A 13,539-nucleotide genomic window follows, 5' to 3' on the forward strand; every position below is an offset into this window, starting at 1 on the left:
GTCTTTGGAAAAAAATTGGGGGCAAAACAAACATGAAATATGTTTGATTAATGGGCTGAATAATCATCAAATTAATCAATACTGAAAATCCACTGAGACCTAAAAAGACCAAATGGCTTTGAACTCCTTGCTTGTAGTGGAGTGTATATTTCTGATTTTCCAGTGTTACACACTTCTTTATGCCAGACAGTTTTATAAATCTAAGTTTGATTCAGTTAAGTTAATAAGAGAAAAGTCGGGGTTCAACACAATCCTTAGGTATGTTTATTAATGTGTATTCTAGCATTTGCAATTAAGTGTGCTCTTATGCTTTGCTCCTCAGGCAAGCCAGTGATGATAATCACTGAATACATGGAGAATGGATCACTGGACACATTCCTCAAGGTAGGATGGGAGGATGACACGGATTCAAAAGATTGATGACAGGGTGGGAGAAAAAAAAAGGAAAAAAAAAAACACAACTGAAATGTTTAAACTTGGCTTTATTAAAGGAAATGGAGTGAGCTATTTCAGCAGACTGAAGTAAGTGGCAAACAGACAGGAGTGGAGAGCCGCTACTTGCTGATATGACAAACTGAGAGGACAATTATCATAGAGGTGGAAAAACATACAACATTAATCTTCTGGAAAGGAAAATACATTTTTCAGGGTTATTTGTAATAGAGACACACGGCTGTGGGCAAAGAGGATCAGGATTTGTCCGCCAACCCTGTTATTATTCCAATTCAATAGCTCATCATTCTACATGTACACATTCAAGCAGAAATTAGTCAAAGAACAATATGTGATAGTTATGAGTGTTTGTGTAAAATCGTGACTGGTGTAACACTGACACTGGCTCAAGGGGAAAGCAAAGTTATTCAATACTTGATAAAAAAAACATTGAGCAGAGTGGCAATGAATAAAACGGAATAATCAAAAGGGTTCAGCTCAGAGCGTGTCTGTGTGGGTCAGATTTTGAAATGTTGAGTAGCCCACTCTATGTGACAGATCGTTTTGGCAGAAAATATAAGAGACGTCTAAGCACTCTGGCTTGAGTCTTGTCCGTACCGTCTAGACAATCTGGACTTCATTGAGGGGAGAAGGTGGACTGTATTGAAGAGGGAGGCTGGCAAATCTCTGAATTAAGTGATCCCCCTTCAGAGCGCTTCATTCTGCTCACTGGTTACAATGGCATGATGCTCAGTTTGGCAGACGGAAGCTAAATCCTGCATGAAAAAAGGGCTAGAATCCTGCAGCAGATGGGTAATGGAGAGATGAAAGAAAGTGAGGTCACACAGGTGCAAGGTGGTGAAAGCACATTTTAGTTATTGAAGTTTAGGGAAAGGTGAGAACAATATGGAAGTGTTTGGGAAGTATAACCCTGCTTGAAAGGTGATGCAGAATGGAAAAATCAAAAACCAGCACAGGATGTTTGCACCCAGACCGTGTGGAATGAGAGGATGCTGAGGGAGGGAGGGATGAGGTATGCTATATCGTCTGTGGAAACTGCTGACATGACTGTCCTCTGTGCTCCGGGGAATCATCCTGGATGGCAAAGGGGAGGCAGAGGAGGTGAGGGACCGTCAGGCGGAGCAGCACAGAAAACCCTGTGAAGTAATTACATGGATGGCTGGTGTACTGAGGCCGGTGTAAATGACACAGTCGTGAGAAAACCAGGGGCCGGGGATGGCTCCTGGATTAAGCGTCACAGCTACGGACAATGCACCGTAAGGCTCATAAGGCACATCTTTGGCTTAACATCTCATTTCACATGTAAGTGGGATGTTCTGCTGTGGATGGATGGGGAAATTAGCTGTAGCACTGATGGAAACTGAGGTCGAGAGAGGAAGACAAGAGCAGAGCCATAGCAGCAGTACATCGTCTTCCAGTGGAAATATAGAGGGAGGATGAAGGGAAGATTGGATAGTTTACACTTGGATTGGAAGGAGCTGAGGCTTAAACTAACAGTGAGAGCTGTCATTGGGAGAAAATTAAAGAGGGACCAGAGTGGAAGAGTTTTTCAATAGGAGAGAAAGAGCATAACTATGTTTTAGTGTTTTCAGCAGGATTGTACACAGTTAGTTTATGCTCTGTTCTTCTGCATTACAATCATTCTTGGTAGTGTCTATACACAGTAAAAGCAAACATACGAAATAAAACATAACCCCAGTTTATTATATTTTTGTGCACAGCACTTACATATACAAAAACAGTTTGTCTCAAAGGACTTTACATAGAATCATAACAACATCCTCTGCCCTTAGACCCTCACATCGACTGAGGAAAAACTCTCAAGGAAACCCTTTTAACAGGGAAAAAATTGGAGAAACCTCAGGGTGAGCAACAGAGGAGGGCTCCCTCACCCAGGACGGGCAGACGTGCAATAGATGTTGTATACAGACAAGAAAACAATATACCACAGAATATGGAAAAACACGACAATGGGTGGTGGTTAAATCATGGTTTTGGTGTATGAACTATAGTTAATACATATTTATTCTACAAATGCATTTGCCTAAGCAAAATGCCTCACTATGTCCAGCAACCAGCACACAGGGTTAGTTGGCCAGTCAAGTTTTTTAAAGGACTACTGTACCTCCTAATCAGCATGGTGGAGAGAAACCAGACTCTGTCCTTGCCAAAGAACCTTTGCTCTAACATAATTCTTGCTTTGGATGTTGAAAGACCTAATTATGAATATAGGAGTATGGAAATTTGAAGGTCCCACAAGGGAGGCGTTGAGTCATGGCCAGGCCAGGAATTTCATCTTCACAAACATTTTGGGGGCATGGGGGCCATTGAGACATTTGATGCTTACAATTAAATTGACTTTCTGATTTTAAAAAAGAAACAAAAAAATAACAAAATTTACATGAAAATCATTCACTCTTCAATATAATTAAGTCATGCCTTAAGGTGCAGTCCCTTATCATGCATCAGTTAAGATGCATGCTTGTTGTTATTTCAGAGAAACTTTTAACTTTCAGCAGGTTAATGGTCAAACTGAAAGATCATTTATCATAGTAAAGTTCAAATACTGTATCTAAAGTTTACATCATTTTTGTGGGCATGGGTGTGACCATGTCCTGATGACAAGGAGTGGAGCTCATCAAGCGACTCAGCTTCAGAGAGAGAGCGAAGAATGTCCGCGACCAACTCAAACTGCGAGGACTGCTGCAGTGACACTTTTAAAGCAATAGCAACGATGGCCGTGAAATTCCTCCCCCGGTCAGGGCTGTAAGAGAAGAATGAGAAAGTGCCTGTGACTTGCTCGAGGGGGGGAACGGCTCTGCTGGAGCAGAGACAGTGCTTCCATAAAACATGGTGTGACTCAGAGCGGCAATGGGCCGTGGTCAGGATTAGAGGAATCCTTAATTTTGGTTTGGGTCTGTCCATAGAGGAGAAGAGCTACTGACAAGAACAATGTGTGCATGGGAGGAAAAACCTGAGCTATGAAGGTGGACAGGTGGTACAAGACAGGGAGATCAGACCGGATGACCATTACTACTGATATTAGATTGTGCAAATGGTAGACATCAGTGATAATTAGCTGGAAATCATAATTCCAGCAATTAGAAGTAAATGAGACTCAGCTGCAAAAATGTGCTTACCCCCAAAATCTCACCACTGATATGAAACTGAAATAGTTGGGTGTGCGCAGTTGTTTTCATTGCTTTACTGTAGGTTACTGTAATTGGCTGTCAGTGGCTGTGTGGCTTTCATGCTACAGGGCAACATTAGCAGAATGCTCAACTATTATGACCTCTGCAGCGACCTCACTGCAGAGGTCATGTCTTCTATTTTGCTCTTCTGTGTTATCTTGCTGGGTGATCCAATTAACCAGTTAAGTTTTTACTCATCAGTATTCCCAAGAGCTTCAGTAATTGTTGTGTTTACAATAGAAGGGGTTATAATACGTCCTCTGAACTGCATTACTCATTCAGCGACTGGACACTACACCGACTCGGTATCAGAAAATGATGAGATGATTAGCGTGCTAATTTCATTGGAAGAAAAAGACGGGACAGAAATGGAAGCAGAACAAGAGGGTTCATACAGAACAGGTGTGGGGAAGTCACACTTCGACACATTTTTGATGCCAAACCATATGGGGATTAATCATTGATTGTACGTCATACAGGATTGTAATGCAGTTTAGACACTAAGGGGAAGCTCTACATTGACTATGCTATATAAGTGATAGCAGTAGCACATAAATGATTATTATTATTATTATGATTTGACAACATTTAGTGTAGTTGGCAGGCAAATCACATTGTTTCTTCAATCCTGTCCCTATCCTCCTATACAGTATTCACCTTTATTAACTACATAAATGTCTATAATGTCTATTTCCTGTTTCTCTTTTCTTTTCTTTAGAAAAATGATGGTCAGTTCACTGTAATTCAGTTGGTTGGTATGCTGCGTGGCATCGCGTCTGGAATGAGGTAAACATGCAAACACATTATATTTTAATGAACACGCCAGGAGGGCAAAATGTTGAATCATCTCCTCTGTGCTGATGGATCCAGGTACCTGTCTGACATGGGCTACGTCCACCGCGATCTAGCAGCTCGTAACATCCTGGTCAACAGCAACCTTGTGTGTAAAGTGTCTGATTTCGGCTTGTCCCGAGTCCTGGAGGACGACCCAGAGGCTGCATACACCACACGGGTAAGATTTGAAAACTTGAGGAAGTGTGTTTGGCAGTTCTCCTTGAAAAATCACTAAAATAATGAATCAACAGTAGTCAGCTTTCAGTTATTGGTCATAAACAATTAATCAGCTAATTTGGTTTCAGGACTGGAGTGAGAGAGAAAGCAGGAGGTACATCTAGAGGACACTCTATGTTGTTTCTTTGAAGGCATTTATATTTAATCCAGTGTGTATCTCCATGTGTGCACAGATAGTGGTGTTTTTAAACTTTGGATTAAATGGGAGACTGTTACACAACAGAGACTCGCTCAAACCGAATACACACACACATTCTTGCATACACACACATATAAACGCGCACGCACTCACAGACAGCAGCAGCGGCTTTTAAATTGAGCTGTGTGTCCCAAGCTGAGTGGCGTCCTGTCAGCCAGAGACGGGCTGCTTCCTGCAGGAGGAGGCCCAATTAGTACTCGGCTCAGTTTCCGCAACACTCAATTAGCACTGAGTCTTGCTGCCTTAGCGCCAAATATCCTGTCACTCACCTCTCACTGCCAGGCTACATCTCTTCTCGCTCCCTCCCTGTCGCACTGCCTGGCTCTCTTTCCCTGACAGAGCAGTGAGAATAACATAATTCACACCCTTCAAATAATCAGACCCTGAGATATCCTGCTGCTCTGTTCATCAATACTGCATCAGGCTAATTTCACTACTCATCAGCTGAAAACACATTTTGCTCTGGAACTCAGCAGTCATCCTGTGAACTTTACTATCTTTGCAATGAAAGCACGATAATGAAGATGGGGGGAAAAGGCGCACAGGAATCTCAGGGCCCCCCGACAGTTAAAGCAGGAAATTCGTAGGAGAAAGTGAAACTTGCTATCATGAATGTGTTCCTAAATTGGTGTTCATTAGCGTAATTGTGGGTCGGACCACATGTGGCAGAAGTGTCTCAATTAAGGTCTGTTCTTGGTTTCCATCTTTGTGTAACAAAATGTAAAAAATCTGAATGAGTGCAGCTGTATTTATGCAGCGGAAGGTCATTTACACAAGTGCGCAACTGAGCTGTTGTTGAAGTAAACACATCAATGTTATTTATGTTAAAGCTTCTCAACATGCGGAAAGTAGTTTAGCCTCCAAGAGTTAACATCGTCTCTCTTGGATTTCTTTGAATCCACAGTCAATCTGGTGAATGTTCTTTAATTTTCTTTAATTTTTTTTTAGGGCGGGAAGATTCCCATTCGCTGGACGGCTCCAGAGGCGATTGCATACAGGAAGTTCACGTCAGCCAGCGACGTGTGGAGCTACGGGATAGTCATGTGGGAGGTGATGTCATACGGAGAAAGACCCTACTGGGAGATGTCCAATCAAGATGTAAGTCCAGTGTAACAGTGTTCTGGATGATGTACTTTTTACATTTCCAATAGTTTATCTTTTTTTCATGTATTCACACTCAAACCAATAATAGAACTTCTTTTTCACCCTAATGGCGTTGCATGCAAATTTAGCAAGGTCCGTTTACAGTAGTAGCTGCTCTGGAGCATGATTGTTTCACATGATCTTCATCAGATTTTGCGCAGTTGTCATGGAGTGGTAGATGTTTTGGTTTGATCTGAATGATTTTGATCTAAATTAAAGCAGAAGTAAGCAATCCGGTCGTTTTGGCTAACTTCTTGTCAGCCGATGGAGTTAGCAGTCCCCGCCCTCGTCCCTACGTCACCAAATGCACGCGCAGAGAAATGCACACACAGAGAGGACCGCCCCTTTATGCCGTTCTCTCTCCTCATTGGATAAAGGTTGTAGGATACAAGGAAAGTTTTCTCCTCGGCTTACAGCAGAGCAGAGTGACTGACAGACCTGTGTTTCGGACCAAACACTCTATATAAGTGATTGCTGTCGGAAGATATAACTATTCAAGACTTATATTAACACAAACATTCCACTTACTTCTGCTTTAAGAAATTTTATTAGATGACATGTATTGAATACAAAAACTACAATGTAAAAAATACTAGCCCTTTAGCCATTTTAATCCTAGGAGGGAGATTCATGTGCCAGATTATTTCTTGGTTGCAACCAACAACTTCGACTGGTTGCCTGGCAACTGCCCAGATTCATGAGGGTCCAGCACACGCTAAAAAAAACAGAAAGTTGTTGTTTTTACGCTTCTACACAGGTTTTTATTTCAGACTAATAGAGGAACAAAGGAGTCTGAGATATTTGAAGTAAAGTGGAATTTATTGTGATCAGAAGGGAACAGACTCGGACGCTTAGACGCCAGAGGGAAGTGGATCACCATGACAAAGGGCCATAGGTTTAAGGTCCCTCCAATTAGAGGAACCTCCCCTGCAGCAGTGACACTAGAGGTGATGATGAGGAGTGGAGCTCAAGGATGGGAGCATCTTATGAGACAAAAACTTCAGATCAGATGAGTTGATAGCGTAGTTGTGATTGGATGAGAAATACAATGAGATGGCGCTGCTTAGCGATGGAGGGTGAAAACTGCAGGGGACTTAGGAGGCATGCACAATGAAATGGTCTTCCTGACTGAACTTTCATAAGATCCAGCAGTTTGGTTTTGTATGGACTGACCTTGGAAAACACAGTTCCATCATTGTTTATGAGACCAAAGGGTTTCTTCATGTAGTTTGTTAACACACACCATCATAGATTTCTAAGTATTTGTTTCATGTTTACCAATGTTTTCGAAGAGTATAAAGGTATGTTGGAGTCATATTAGCATAATGAATTAACAGTGCTGTAAATGTACATTACCAGTACCAGTTTGTCCAGCATTTCAATTTGCACACATAATACTGCAGTAATGCATACAATGTTGTGTTCTTTTAGGAAAATTTTAAGAGAGTTGTTGAAGTTGAAAGTAAAAAACACATGTAAGCAAAATATGCATGTTTGGTGTCAGGAGGCTGATAGGAGTCGTGATGTGTGTGTGTGTGTGTATGTGGGGGGGGGGGGGGGGGGTGTAGGAACCTATTATTGTAAATCTATTACTGCAAAGTGTGGACAACAACAGTGAACATGGTGGGGTGTAGAGAAAGGTGTGCATAAGCAAAAGGATGAAACAGCTGAATACACATGGAGGTGCAGCGCTAAGCAGAAAAATGTGTCGGGGAAAATAGCCGACTTGCTTATCCTATAGATCACCCATAAGTCTTTGAGGTTTTTAAGCTCACCTCTGAAGAAAATGCAGACATTGATTTTCCAATTAAGCCCAGGTTCTTGGCGTTTTTGAAATACCTGGCCAGACGCGACATCGTAAACTTCTGAATAAGTGAGGGGTTAGCTCAGCAAGTACCTGAATGACCCGTGTGTGTCTGTTCATCAGAGAGGAGAGGAAGGAAGAGAGCATCATATGAAGAGGATGAGGGTGATAAAGAGAGAAAAGAGAGGGTAGCACCTCCTTTAATAGGAGGTCTGGAGGTCACTTTAATGGAGAGATCTGCAATCGTGTCACATGGAGATGAGTGAGAAAATGTAGCGTTTGATTCCGACGCCACACGCATACATTTGCCTCCCATCCACAGATGCACACACACACACACATAAGCAACATATGCACGCACAGCCCTCCGGTGACCTCTTCATCCCCCGCCTCAGACCCCCTCCTCCCTCCTCCTCCTTTTGGTTATTAGGCCGTCTGTGTCGAGAAGGCTAGAGACGGGAAAGAGTGGAGAGGAGAGGAGGATGAGAGGAGAGGGAGAGGAGAAGGCGTTTGATGTTTAATTGAAAGCGTTATGCTGGATTTTCTCTGATCTGCGCAAGAAAGTGCAGGCTCTCACACTCTTTCTCTAAGCTCTCTCCTTCTGTTTCCCATTTCTCTCCCTTTCCTTCTCCCTCCTTTTTCTCTCGTCCTCTCTTTTGTCTCTCAAAAAATTGCAATCTCTGTTTTCTCTCTTTGCGTCTCGTTCGCCTTCTCCTCTCCTTTCAGGTCTCTCGTTTTTCTTCCTCTGATCTTCCCTCCCTGCCAGTCTGCTACCCGTAGTTCTTCTCCCTCTCAGCACCCAGCCATGATTTGATGCCGCGCTGCTCTCTTTGGTGTGCGTACGTGCGCTTTCATGCACACATGTGTATTGGAGCGCTATCACGTCTGTCTTTTGTGTGAATTTGACACAAGTAAGGGCTGTCATGAACTCAACAAATCAATTCCCTCCAGTGTCTTGCACTGGCAGAACTAGGCTGAAAACTCAAGCCTGCGTTCCACTGCAGGGTCCGATAGATAGAGAGTTGGGGCTTATTTATTATTCATCTAACTACCCCCCCCCCTTCTCCCCAAAAAATAACATTTCTGTGGTTCAGTGCTGCATCTTGTTACTTGAGGAAATGATTCACTGGGCTATGCGGCATTTCAAGTAAACAAATAATGCTTTCTACTTTATTGATTCTTATGTGGGGTCCGTTTTTGTTTGCAAACTTCATGGAGGTTAGTGGTCAGGTCAGGTCAGGTCAGACAGATAGCAGAAACATCCCTGGAGACTGGAGTATCAGAATTCAGAATCACACTTAGGAAAGTTCATAATGGAAGAAAAGTAACAGAGCGTCACGGTGCCGCTGTTGAGAAGTTATCACTTGTTCAGGTGTCAAAGACAGTAGCGTCCTCTCCAAAGCCTGACTCATTGTCGCTTTCACACTTTCTCTTCCTCTGTCGTCGCCAAGTGAGCTTGAATCATTCAACATTAATTAAGACTCAGTGACTCCATCTTTATTTCATGGTTATATGAACTGTTAGGTCTCTTATGCCAACAAAAAAGTTTAATGCTCAGGAGCTGATGATCAGTCTTCCATGTAATATTCATGATAATGATCTTGCTTTAACCAGTGATGACTTCAGGGAACTGATGGCAGCAGTTTCAGTGTTACTCTGTCATTGATATGCATTGTGTTATTAGAGCCTGTGTGGCAGGTTTTAGCTAATGATTTGTGACTTTTATTATATTTTAAGTTCAAGTCTGTGTGTTCTTTGTTTCATCTGCAAGATATGTTTCAGCTTAGGGACAAAATAAGTCGTTGTTTCAGTAGGGAAGGGGGGTTTCACTGCACTGACTGGTTCTGAGCTGTTAACCTTAACCCTTTCATACTGCCAGTGTAAATTGGGTGCTAGTCTTTCCTTCCACCTCTGCTACTCATCAAGTAAGGAAAGGCTATTTTCTTTGGATCCCTCACACTGGCCTGAGGTGTTGTGCCCCCTCATATGGCTTTTTTTTCTTTTCCTTTTTTTTTTTTTACTAAACTGACTTCTCCCCTTGTCTTTCTGCAGGTAATAAAAGCAATAGAGGAGAGCTATAGGTTGCCAGGTCCTATGGACTGCCCCGAGGCTCTGTACCACCTAATGATGGACTGCTGGCAGCGCGAACGCAGCAACCGCCCCAAGTTTGATGAGATCGTCTGTCTACTAGACAAACTCATACGCAACCCCAGCTCATTAAAAAAGCTGGTCAACTCCTCACACAGGTGAGGACACCATATTACGTCTGGAATGTTTAAATGTTTTTTTGTTTTTTTTTAATAAAGAATTGGTTTAACGATTAAATTAACGTTTTTTTTTTTTTTTTTTAAGTATATTTTTCGGCTTTTTGCCTTTATTCGATAGTGATGACAGTAGAGATAGACAGGAAATGGGGAGGCAGAGAGAGGGGGAATGACACGCAGGAAAGGTCTGCCCGACGCGGGATTCGAACCGGGGACGCCTGCGGCGAGGACTGTAGCCTCTACATGGGGCGGCCGCTCTACCCACTGCGCCACGCACCGCCCCTAAATTAACGTTTTTGAATCACAGCAATTGATGGCCAATAGTTGCACATGAATATGAACATTGTCTTAAATTAATTTTGTTGTAGACATGTACAGTAATCTGGCCCAAGGATACTGTATGAAGCCTTCAGTGACATTTTTTTTTTCAGTCTTGAAAATGCATTGTGTTTTAATTGACCTGTTCTTTCTTAAGTGTATACATAAAAGGCTGCACTGCCAGCTAATAGACTCATCATCGTTCACTGTGAAGACCCATAATTAAATCAGGATGGACGTCATGTCTGACTGCTGCATGCCAGCAAAGAGGGGCAGCGAAGTAAATGAAAGTGGTTTGAATTTCTTCAGCTTACACATTAGTCTGAATTGTATTCAGTGGGGTGTCCTTTGATTATCGTAACATTTGAACATTCAGTTAGTATTTCCCCAGTATGTACATGCATTGCATTAGTGTATAATGGCCTGAAATTGCTTTAAGTGCTCTGAAGCACACATTTAGTCAGACTCCCTCATTACCTTATTTTCTTTGCAGAGATAATGAAATAATGTGAGATATTTTGTTCGCCTCTCTCTTTTCCACTTACACACACCCACAAACACACACAGGAGCCGCACTTAATGAATCATTGCCATATCTAACATACCATGCAATAACATATGACAGTTAGCCAGATTAAAGGGGACACCAACAGCTCTTGTCCCACACGACAGTCCATTCTAGCTATGGCGTGGAGAATGTCGTTAGCTAGCATGAACATTTCTTTTTGATAGCATGGAGAGCTCTATTTTTTAGCATGAAGTGTGAGCTGAATGACAAAGGGTTTTGAGTGGACAGCATTTTCAGCTTTGCGTGATGGTGCATAACTAGCATTATGAAGCCTCACTGGTAGCTGTCAGGAGCTAAGCGCTGAGCTTCAAAATGCAGTCGAATGAATCCATAGTGAATCCCATTCCTTTATATTTATGATAATTATGCATAACAAGCAAAAAATCAGGGATCAAATTAAAGCAGACAATGATACATTAAATTTCTCATTTGTTCTCCTCTTTTCTGTACTGTTCTATTTCTCTATCTCCATGTAACAGGGTTTCCAACCTGTTAGTGGAGCACGCCAGTGTAGATGGGGACTGCAGCACTCGGACTCAGACTGTGGGGGAATGGCTCGACTCCATCAAGATGGGTCGTTACACTGAGCTTTTCATGGAGGGAGGTTACTCTTCACTGGAAACAGTGGCTCAGATGACGTCAGAGTAAGTCCAATCACATGCAGACATACACAAGCACTATGACATTAACCTATCAACACAGATAACTTTGTTTTTTCTCATTTTTTCTATCTCTAAGATGTCTGCTCTGACGCTAAGACTACTGTATAATGGAATTTAGTTTGTACATAGAGCTAATAGCAATGCAAGATTGTTTTAACTTCTTCCTACTCCTTTACGACATTTTATATTATTAGAAATTAAGTTGTTTGTATTTTTGTTTTATTAAATTGTTTTTCAATTATTGGCATTTAATCTTTTTTGCTACATGTTCGAAATGAATTAAAAAAAAAAATCAAAAAGCAACAACAACAGCAAAATGACTCACTTAATTACTCAGGATAAGACACAGACACTCAGTGTTATCATTTTTATGTGGATAATTTCTTCAGTAGAACGTCTTCCATACATATACTTTGGGTGGAGCGACCTGTTCAAAGAGGTATTTGTCCATTTTGGCAATTGCTACATTGCTAACATTAGCATCAACAGCCATTTTCTTCTATTTACAGTCTACAAGAAACCTCATGACTTCAGAATCTAACATAATTTCTTCACTAATCACCAGGGGCGAGGCCATTTAATGTTTTGTTACCGCCGTTAGCATACTAACAAGCTAGCTGGCCTCACTGTAGTCTATTGCATCATTTTTCCATAGAAACTCACTATAGCCTCCAATCTGACCTAAAGACATAGTAGGCCTACTTCTCAGAAGACATATTATAACCTTTTATCTTGTTAACACACATTTGTTCATGGTCATTCTCTGATCATATGACTCAAATTGCAATAATCTGCCTATAAGATCTGGGGCTTAGGATACAAAAGGGCTTTACAGAGAAACACTGGCCATACATTAGCGGACAACATATGACCAAATAAATAAGGCTTTGTTGTTTCTTTGATGTTTTTCAGGGATTTGCGGAGAGTAGGCGTCAATCTGGCTGGACATCAGAAAAAAATCATCACGAGCATTCAGGAGATGAGAGTCCATATGAACAACACCAACTCTACTGTAAACATCTGACGCATTTGTACAGGCATGCACACACACACACACACACACACACACACACACACACACACAGACATATGCACTGACATACACACACACAGACATACACATGCACACGATATATGGACCTAGTATGTGGCGATTTACTGTTGGACCTAGAGCGGCTTAGCACTTTCTACGGACAAAGACACCCAGTGTTTATGGATCTAAACTGGAGGATCCACATTTTTGTGGTTCTTTTGTGTGGAGTTTGGTTGTGGTGTCACGCGGGATATTTGACATTGCAGCGCTTAAACCAAACTGAACTGAACTGAGTGGTGCTACACAAAGGGAAGAAAACGGTTGGATAAATGACATGAACGACATTAAACTCAAGTGAAGACTTTTCATTCTAATTATTCCATTCATCTGAATCTTGGGGATTCTGAGATCTCGTGCACTGTTTGATTTCCCTCGGATCAGGCATGAAACATGGACTGCAGATCTGGCTCTGGGAGCAACCAGCACTTTTTGGCTGTATCACAAACATGGGAGATTCATGCAGCAGGCTCGAACTGAAACGTTTCAGCCTGCCTCAGGAGATCTGAGCCCAGCGGATCTGAACAGGACTGGCTTATTCTACGGCAGTTTTCTCTGGAAGTACAGTTCTGTCAGGCATCATTGAATTGAACACCACTCTCAGGCAGTGTAAACATGTATTAATGGCTCAAGACTAAAATCGTCATTAGTTTCAATTTTTGCTTTGCCATGTTGATGTGCTTTGGTCTTTGTTCTCCGGACTAAAGCAGGTCTACATGCCACAAGACAGGTGGGATCCAGCTACACAACTCACGGAAGGTCCAAACGCAACATCA

The 13,539-nt window shown here is 42.0% G+C and overlaps 1 protein-coding gene across 1 annotated transcript in view; it reads left to right on the forward strand.

Moving 5' to 3' along the window:
* Nucleotides 1–12,697, forward strand: part of epha5 (EPH receptor A5) — a gene marked incomplete at both ends in the record, with an annotated part of 63,961 nt that extends 51,264 nt beyond the window's left edge. Inside the window, 7 exons of the mRNA XM_083982888.1 lie at nucleotides 323–384; nucleotides 4,363–4,430; nucleotides 4,515–4,656; nucleotides 5,863–6,012; nucleotides 9,914–10,107; nucleotides 11,491–11,655; nucleotides 12,586–12,697. Coding sequence (XP_083839014.1) covers nucleotides 323–384; nucleotides 4,363–4,430; nucleotides 4,515–4,656; nucleotides 5,863–6,012; nucleotides 9,914–10,107; nucleotides 11,491–11,655; nucleotides 12,586–12,697 — 893 coding nt within the window. The remainder of the gene's footprint in view (nucleotides 1–322; nucleotides 385–4,362; nucleotides 4,431–4,514; nucleotides 4,657–5,862; nucleotides 6,013–9,913; nucleotides 10,108–11,490; nucleotides 11,656–12,585) is intronic.
* Nucleotides 12,698–13,539: the final 842 nt, after the last annotated feature.

Source organism: Trachurus trachurus, assembly GCF_905171665.1.
Source record: "Trachurus trachurus genome assembly, chromosome: 12".
Lineage (NCBI taxonomy): Eukaryota > Metazoa > Chordata > Actinopteri > Carangiformes > Carangidae > Trachurus > Trachurus trachurus.